This window comes from Chenopodium quinoa, unplaced genomic scaffold, assembly GCF_001683475.1.
Source record: "Chenopodium quinoa cultivar QQ74 unplaced genomic scaffold, ASM168347v1, whole genome shotgun sequence".
NCBI classification, from domain to species: Eukaryota; Viridiplantae; Streptophyta; class Magnoliopsida; order Caryophyllales; family Amaranthaceae; genus Chenopodium; species Chenopodium quinoa.
Window position 1 is genome coordinate 2772874 of NW_018744066.1, and position 9915 is coordinate 2782788.

The window sequence follows — 9915 nt, forward strand, 5'->3', positions numbered from 1 at the left end:
GAACCAAACACTTGTAGAGTTGTAGGTGTATTTTAAGATGTCACCAAGAAAATACAGAAGTTGTTAACGTGTACTTCAAAACTGAGGAAACTCACTAAAGTATGACGTCAAAGCTTTTTACTTGTTATTGATGGGAAACTTACCTTGTAACTTTGACGTTATAAATCCGAGCCACATCAACTATATTTACTTGGTAATAGGGGATTTACTTACCCCTAATGATACACAAAAATTGCTATGATGCTCAGTTGCTCATAGACCTAATATAATACTACGTATGTACCCAAGATCTCTCCACAACGAGTGTAAAAAAAATATGGAATTAGCAAAAAAATAATGTGATGTGGCCAAGCGGCCATATAACATGACCAGACGCACATAAGACGCACCGTAAAAAATACTTTAAAAAATTATAAGTAAAATAAATAAATAAATGCCCTGGTTCCTGATGTTGTACGAAAATGAGAAAGCATTATTTGTTTGTGTATCAGTGATAATCCAGAAGAAGAGAAGAAGCAAGAAACCCTTGCTCATATTTGACTCCTCCCCACCAAATCCAATCTCAGACATCATTTACCCACCATACCCCCTTTCTCCCCATTATCAAGGTCAGTTCTTTTTCTCTATTCTCATTCCAATTCTCTCTTTCTCTTGTTTTTTCTTGTTCTTGGATCTGCTCTAATTTCATGATGATTCTTTTTATCTGGGTATTTATGGGTTCTGAATTGTCAGGAAATGGGTATTTTTGGTTTAATTTTCTTGGGGCTTTGTTAGGATTTCTTCCATGTTTCAATTTCAATTCATTATTTGATTCTTTTTACTTCAATTTTAATGAATTATGTAGCTTTTATGAGCTGTTTAATAATCAATTCTTGTTTGGGTAATTGAGTATTGTAAATTATTCATTTGGTTATTAATCTTATTATGCCTAGCTTGTTACTCCACTTGTTGATTGATTTTGAGTTGCGGATTAAATATGAGGTGGATTAGGTGAATTGACCTTTTGTCTGATTAGTAGCTTAATCACATAGAGGAATTCAAGTTTGCAGCTTTTGAAGATTTCTAAGGGGGAGACGTAGTGATTGTCGGTATTTTCGTACCTTTTCGATAGTTTTCTTGGTTGGATGGCTGTAGATTTTAGCAACTAATCGTTGGTTGTGTCACTGTGTGTGAATATTAGACATATGGAATGTGTATTGGCTCACTGATTGCATTTGTGGGGGGGGGGGGGGTGGAATTTGTGGCTTAACTTTCTGGTATTTGATAAAGATTCTGATTTGGCAGTATTTGGAGTTTCGGCGATACTCCTTTTGGTCTGCTTGTATTTAAACTTACTATTTAGGGTTGTTTGACTATCCGAGAATAGTAATGATCTGCAATCGGATTTTTCAAAACACCCCTACTTTAATTGAATGGCAGGGAGAACTTGGGAATTAATTAATTATTATGAAGAGTGATTTCGTGGTAGGGGTGGTGGAAATCATCTTTGAAGGAGTAGAACAATAGCATTGATGATGATATTGTTGTATTTTACTTTGCACAAGAATATTCTTTGATGTACCAATTAAGTTAATAACATTTTCTGTTTTATAAATAGCTAAGAAGTTGCATGCTTTGTTTTGGCATTTTTTTTTTCTCTCTCTCTATTCTTTGTATCAATTTACTTGTTGCAACTGAAAACGCAAAAATATATGCATGATCATGCATTCATGTGTATACTGGATGATGATGATGATGATTTTATTACCTCCCCACACCATTCTTCAACATGTCTCATGACGCTCTCTTTTTCATAGTTTTGTGTGGATGCATGATGGATGTGGGATTGTGTAAAATTAATGTGTTCTTAATGGTTGAATTTTAGAGTTTGTTCTTTGAAATACTTGATTCATAAACCATCTATTGATTGAATACTTTGACGCGTTTTATGTCACTTATTGGTCTATTTTAAACAGAAGTAAAATATTTTGGCAAATAACTTTCAGCAACTTTGGAAATAGACAGATGTGAACAATTTGATTTCATATATGTGGTGTTTCTATATAAATGTCATCAGTCTATTGAGATTCAAGGAGAAGAGATTAACAATTTTCTTTTTCAGAAAATATGTAGTGCCTATGAAGTTACCTCATGGCTTTTTATTTATCTGGTTTTTTAATTGCATTTTTTTTTATTGACTTCGCTTGTATGTGGTTAAGATTCTATTCATGTTACTCATTCTTGTGTATGACAATCAGCTATATGAGACTCTCTTCTTTCCTAGGTTTGGAAAATTGTGTTTCAGGTATCATTTACACATACCCTCTATTGAGTTGGTTCATCTTCTCTCTCACAGTATCTTTTGTTTAGTTAGGTGACTTTTTTATGTCATAGTTGGCTTCATTAAAAGCTGAGAGTTGCAGTGGTATAATTTTACGATATTCTAAATATTCAAAGCGTTCTCTTCGGACCTAGGATTATAAGTGTGCTTCTTGGGCATGGTGTTGCTTACCTCACTTTTTTTTCACCACACTTATTCTTCTTGTCTAAGGTTTCTTCTTTCTCTTTAACTTGATTAGAAGTCTAGAGCTGGAATTTGTGGAGCTTTTGAGAAAGAAATAATACTCCAACTTTGCAGGATGTTACAACAGTGTTTACTGTCTAGTTTTAGTTTCTATTTTTTCCGTAAGTCCCATAGGATTGTATATAAACATTAGTTCTCCTCATCGTGGATAGTTATGTTTCTTATGTAAGTCCAAGGTTTTTTGGATACCTAAAGTTTTTTAATTGAAAGACCCCATCGGGGACTTATTATATTTTTTTATTTTCTTGATCATCTGTAACACAGTATCATAAATCTTTCTCCACTGCTATTTCCACTTTTTGCATTGTCCAAACCATGTCAACCTCTTTCCTCGAGCTCACAATTGATTTTGTTTCTCTAATATACTTATTTGTAGGCTTTTATCTGAAGCCCCCTACCCCAACTTGCAGTAGTGATACATCCTCTATGGATTAATACCAGCCAATATGATGTATCTTGCACTGGCCTGTGGGGTAATTTTGATGAATATCTCGCCTTTCTCGGTCATAATTCTATATTTCTATATTTCTCTTTAATTTCTGAATTTAGATAATTTGTGAATTATATCCTTGGTATATGAATGGAGGTTGGGACTTGGGGTTTTTAGAGATTAACACCATATATACCAATTTGATTTATATTTAAGAGGTTTGTAGTTTCATGCAAACAATAGTTATTGTGTAACACATTGGATAGTTTTAGAGGCGCAAGATCAATTTTAGTGTCATTTATGCATCTGATATAGAGAGCTTATTTAGAGTGTTGTATCATACTTCTATGCTAGGGTTAAAAATAGTTACTGATAACCAGAAGGTCCTTCACTAGTAAACACCCTTCTCTAGCTTCATACAATTCTCAGTTTACCAATTTACTATCTGCTTGATGGTTTTCCATTAACAGTTGGCCATTTGTTAGCTTGGGAAACCACAGTAATAATTAGAAAATCTAGGATGTGGCGAATTTATGGTGCTCTGAGCCTCTGATTGTGTGACCTATGATTGATTAGTCAAAAGAAATTCCAACTATATATCAACTTCAAGGTTCTTAATCCCCATAGTAGCCTCTGAGGTAACCTAAGTTTGTGATAAATGGTGGATCATACATGACTCTAGACCATTTTGGATACCAAAGGCTCAAGGCGTACCTAGGCGATAGGGATTCACTAGTTGAGAATATAGGTAGCTGAAAGTTTCATAAATGCTACAAGAGGCCATTGACAACAATTTAAAGACAAGTACAAGATGCACATCCCTTGTTCTTTTCAATGCTTCAGTTGATTGTTATGGCCATGAATCAACGGCGATTTACATTCCTAACTCTTCCCACACACATGGAGACTTTTAGCCCAAATTGCTTGGGACAACCCATCATGCATAAGCTTTTAGATTTTTGGATTGCAATGTGACATTCATGGTTACACTACTATTTTGCATGGGGAAGAAGTTAATTTTAGTCTGATAGTTGGTTCAGACTCCAAAACAGATTGGATCAATAATTCCAGAGTATTTCTTGACCAAATATTTTGCTACACTAGCTCGATCGAGACATAGGGAGGATTCGGTAGATCAGTTGATGTATGAGCTTCCTATTTTTCAGATGATAATCAATTAAAGAGAAGTCATTGATTACCAAGAAACACTGGATGAGGGGATATGACATTTGAAGACTGAACTATATGGGAACTGTTCTTTGCAGCCTATTAATGACACTGTCCTTTTGTTTTGTGCATTTATAAGGCTGTGTCATTTTCATAAAATTTCTCTCTGTTATCTGAATTGCCTATCCTAACATGTGATCAAATCTTCTCTTATCAAATGGCTTGTAGCTACTTTATTTTTTGAGTGCTATGTAGTGAATTTTTTTTTTTTTTTTTTCCTGAGATGGATATACTTTGTATATATGCTATCTTGGTGCTCCTGCCATATACTGATACTTTACTTTATAAATTTCTCTCCCTGCTCTTTAAAATGTAATGTTTCTTTCATTGAAGATGTGACTTTGTCTGCTACGTAAATTATTGTAACTGCTGTTCTCCTATGCCAATTTCTACATCTTTTTATGTGTTTAATCTGCTTTGTTTGTGTTTCACAGATCCATTTAGAAAATTAATTTAAGATCAACAAAATGGAGCTGAAGGGTGTGAAAGATGCATTTGACCATGTTACAAAAAAACAAAAGATGTGTTCCTCCAAATGCCATGAAGCAGTAGAACAGATAGGCCAGGAAATTGAGCAGGCTTTAATTAAACTACAATCAGCTGATGCTAGTACTTCATGCTCAGATCATAAAGTCATAATTGCTGATCTCAAGACCAAGTTGAAGGAGATTGCTCAACGCGCCCAACTAGAATCCAGCCAAAAAGAGCTGAATGGACCATTAAGCAAGTACCCAAAGCAGCTCGAAAAATCTTTCAACCCTGATATATCTAAAGCATACAGAAACGTTGATTTCAATAGCCATACAGTTAATCAGATCATAGCCAGTCATCTGTACAGGGAAGGCCTTTTTGAAGTGGGAGACTGCTTTGCCAATGAAGCTGGGGAGCATGAAGCAACTGCCTTAAAATCTCCTTTTATTGAGATGTACCATATCCAACAAGCCATGAAGTCACATAATTTGGAACCAGCCCTTAAATGGGCATCTGCTAACCGCGAGATACTCAAGCAAAATGGATCAGATCTTGAGCTTAAGCTCCATAGGCTACAGTATGTTGAAATTCTGCAGAATCAGGGTAGAGATGATGCCCTAAAATATGCCAGAACTTTTCTATCTCCTTTCGCTTCCTCCCATATGGCTGAAATCCAGAAGCTGATGGCATGTCTTTTATGGGCTGGTAAACTCGACTCCTCCCCCTATTCTGATCTTCTTGCTCCTATCAACTGGGAAAAGTTGGGTGAAGAATTTACAAGGCAATTCTGTAATCTCCTGGGACAATCTTTTGAGAGTCCCTTGAGTGTTAGTGTAGCAGCTGGAGTTCAAGGGATTCCTACCCTTCTTAAACTGATGAATGTGATGACAAGTAAGAAACAGGAATGGCAATCTATGAAGCAGCTACCTGTTCCAATTGAGTTAGATAAAGAATTTCAATTCCACACTATATTTGTGTGCCCTGTAACTCGGGATCAAGCAACTGAGGAGAACCCGCCAATGCTGATGTCTTGTGGGCATGTTCTTTGCAAGCAATCAATCATAAAACTCTCGAAGAGCAGTACCAAGACCTTCAAGTGCCCTTACTGCCCAGCTGAGATTGAGGCTACGCTTTGTAAACGGTTACATTTCTGATGTTGATGAACAAGTATGGCTGTACTTTTTAGGTTCACAATTTCTCACTTTTCCTTTCTCACATGAACATAAGAAGTTGCTGTTGTGAAGTATGTTGTGTTTGTTATTGTGCAGGTTATATATTTCTTGGGTGGTAGTTTCCCTGAGAAACTCCCTTTATGAATCTTTATGTTTGTGTTATTGGTGTGATGTCGCCAATTGTATATATACATTCTTTCTATTACTTGATGGCGCTTTGTTTAGTCTCTAGAATTTTAAAACTAATTCTTCATTTCCTCTGTCCGTCTTGTTTATTACATTTTCTGCTGCTGTTATCCATAATTTACAACTGTGCTCTCTTTCATGGCTAACATAACCCCAACCATCTTTCGCTAAATGAATATACCCCATGAGAGCTAAATACCGTCGTAAAGGAAAAGGTCTTTTGTCATCAATCTTACTAGCTATGGTCTCCACTCGATGTAGGCAAGCTTAACGTGCTTTCTGAAGCTCTTCCATCATCTTATCAGGTGATTATGTCTTGGTTGTAAATCTTTGCTTTTAATAGGTTTTCTGCCTTTGTACCTAGAACCATGATGCTCCAGGGTTCCGAGCCATCAGGTGGGTGCGTGTGTTGCAAACACCATGTAGTGTCTTCTGTCGGCCTTTTGCACACTTAAACTACTGTCTACTCCAAGTTCTCCACATCACGTAAGCAAGAAAAAAAATTACTTTCAAATCTATGTACACATACATTAAAACTTGCGCAACCATTACATGTGCCACATAATACACGTCTATCATGGCAAACATAATTGAGAATATGAAACCTTTATTCTAGATGCATGATATAAATCGAATTTGTAAGAGAAATAGGAGTTATACGAAGTATGTGTATACAGTGTAGTTACATCATTAGGCTTTGAAAATGACGTGTTTATTTGAAAATATGCTAAGGATAAGAGATCGTCGACCTAAGATGGTGCAATATAACTCTTTCCGAATTATGTAAATTGGATGTTTCCTGTTTCAAATTCACAATGATGTGATTCACGTAAAAGTAATGATGCACAAGTACAAAACAAAGGCAGAATTATGCAAGTCTTAAGTTGCCAAATTCCAAGTACGTACGAAGCATGGCATTTACCCGCAGAAACACAAGCAAATTTTAATCATTGCTTTTGCTTCATCAGTGTTGTCGATAAAAGGTTAGTAGAACACTACAACCCATCCCTTGAAATTTCGACCACTCTCTTTTTAAGTGATATATTCAATTCGGTTGATTTGTGCTCATGTGGTCTTGATTTGAATTTCAGTTCCTGTCATTTTATTGTGTCATGTCATATCATGTCGTGTCGAGTCGGGTATTATCAACAATAATAATTTGTATTAGATTGGAAGATCAAGAGATTAATTAACCGTGAGCTTTTCACCTTTTTTGTATCATATAATACTTGTATTGGTACTAACCAACATCTTAGGCCGATGTAATAACTAAACTCAAATGACCTTATTTTAGTAGTGGAATAATGATTAAACGGAAAGAGGTTAGAACTAAAGTTCAAATAAGCCCCTTCAATATTTTCGATCAAGATGCACCACTAGCCTATATAGACTATGTATATTTTAAAGCTATTAGATTCATCTGCAAGTTTCTTAGGCGTAAGCAGCAAGACCAATTTAAAAACTCTCATGTAGTACTCACCTAATATTTAACAAGTAATATGGTTGAGCAAAATGCCATAACTCAAGACAACCTCACATGAAAACTTTGAAAAGAAGACTCCTACCGCCAAAAGGACACACACAAAGTTTAGTACTCCGATTACTCCCATACCCTTCATTTGCTTTCCTTAATAATTTTGTTGAGTACTTGAATAATATAAGTGGGAACTACGACACAACAAAAAACAACTCATCATAAAATATATGAATCTTTGGTAGTACTTCATATATACTTATACAAAATTTTAGGTTAAATCTTTATGAAAGAATGTATTCGTTATATGGAAGATTGTAACATCATTAATAAATTGTACTTATACTATGTTACTTTTCTCGGATAATAGACTAATAAGTAACTTTGATAAATCGATTATAGTTATTCTAAGTAAATCGATTATTTATATACGATCTTGTATATTTGAATATGAAGGGAACCTAATTCCAAAAGCTTATTTTTCTTATCATGGCTAATAAAATTGGTCCCAACCTAAGATATAATGCATACAACACATACCAAAACATAGAGTCAAATCATTAAAAGGTAAAGAAATCTAAATGGGAGGTTGTAAGACTTGTAACTCTTGTAAGTCATGGGCTTCATTTTGTCAATTTTATGTACAAAAAATACATGTAAAAGTTTGAAATCATAGAATTTTGTCAAAATTATGAAATGTATTTTAGCTATTTGTTGGTATTTTAGACTTTAAAGCTACTGAAAACTAACTGACTTAGTAGTATTTTGTTGGTTAGCTTTTGGAAAGTTCTAAGACTTTGGGATGCTTCGAAATATTAGGGCCTCTTCCCTTGAATTTTGGGCCCACCCTCACTTGAGCGATATTTGGGCGGGTTGTGCGCGGCCCATTTTGTTGGGAATGTGAAAGTGGGCAGGGGTTCTGGTTTTTGGGCCTCAACTTTTTTGTCTTCTAATATTTGTGATATTTCGTTTAGACATTAGCTAATTGACAAATTTGAGTCAATTTATTTGTTTAATTAGTAAAAACTATAAAGATTGATTTGAAACTTGAAATTTTGAAAAAATTATCAAAAATATATACTTACGTAGTTGGGAAAAGGTAGAGATTAAACACTTTGTATTTGTCTTATTCTCTCTAGGACTTAATCTTTCATTATTTTATAGTTGAGCTAGTCTATACCTTTTCAATTATTCTTGAGGTACTAATTAGTACACCTAATAAACTTTTCTTAATTAATTTTTTAATCATACCCCCCAAAAAATAGAAGAGCTAAATTGTTCTATGATCTTTAAAGTCCTTTGTAGTAAGTACTAATTGGACCTTTAGTCGGATAATGGGTTTTTCCTCGTTAATGACTTGTGTTACCAATTTGTGTATGTTAAAGAACCAACTCAACCAAAAGCTTAAACTGATGGTTGAGACCCAAGAATATGTTTTATACTCTATAATTTATTTATCATAAACTTTGTAGTACGTATGTGCCTCCATTGTATCAATGGCAATCGAATTAAGTTTTAGGAGGTAATATGTGTAGCCATGTTGATTGAAGATGGAGCATGCATGCATATTTTGATAAAATGATAACAAAGCCATATAATGAACTCACTTGTATCATGAATTTGTTTAATTATGCTAATTAATTAACTTCTCCCTCTTGATGAGACAAACAGTTTTATATTTCTTCTCTCACTATATACTCCGTATATAAGAAATACATACTATATATCGAAAGACAAGGCAATATTGAAAAGATTGATTTGAAACTTGAAACTTTGAACTTTTACTAGAAAGTATAGGTGGGGAAAAAAGGTGGAAGAAACCGTTTGCATTTGTCTTATTCTATGTTTTGTATAATAGTAGACTAAATTAATCTACATTTTTACACTTTTTCTAATTGAGTTGGTTAATTAAGTGGAAATTTGAGACGCGACTTTATGTAAAGTGGCATGAACATGGACTTGAAGAAATAGAGAATCCTTTTAAAATACTATAGGTGTGGAAAGAATTAGATGATCTTGACTAGGGAAAAATCAAAATTCTGTGTTTAATGGACTTACTATTTATCTCTATAATAATATGAAGTATTAATATTATTCTAGTTAATAAAAAGAAAGTATATACCTTGCTTGATTGGTTTTGTCAACTTGTACATCATCAGTTCATCACAACTTCACAAGCATGCATGCAATCATTTCTTTTTGTTTACTCCGTATAATATTGCTTTGTGTGCCCACCTACATCTATTTATAACAATAGCAGTAGATGAAGTACTTTCACAATGGGTGTTTCAAAATCATTTTTTTAATATGACGTATACTTTGTCTATCACTTATAACTTTATAAAGATGGATGATTGTTGTGGTATAGCAATTTTGAATCAACGTACGTAAA

At 34.3% G+C, this 9915-nt stretch overlaps 1 protein-coding gene across 1 annotated transcript; it reads left to right on the forward strand.

Annotated features, from left to right (window-relative positions):
• The first annotated feature begins 297 nt into the window (after positions 1-297).
• On the forward strand, positions 298-6116 carry LOC110691032 (protein RMD5 homolog A-like). The gene is made up of 2 exons (XM_021867969.1): positions 298-608; positions 4655-6116. The coding sequence occupies exon 2, from the start codon at positions 4688-4690 to the stop codon at positions 5843-5845; it is 1158 nt and encodes a 385-aa protein (XP_021723661.1). The 5' UTR covers positions 298-608; positions 4655-4687; the 3' UTR covers positions 5846-6116.
• Positions 6117-9915: the final 3799 nt, after the last annotated feature.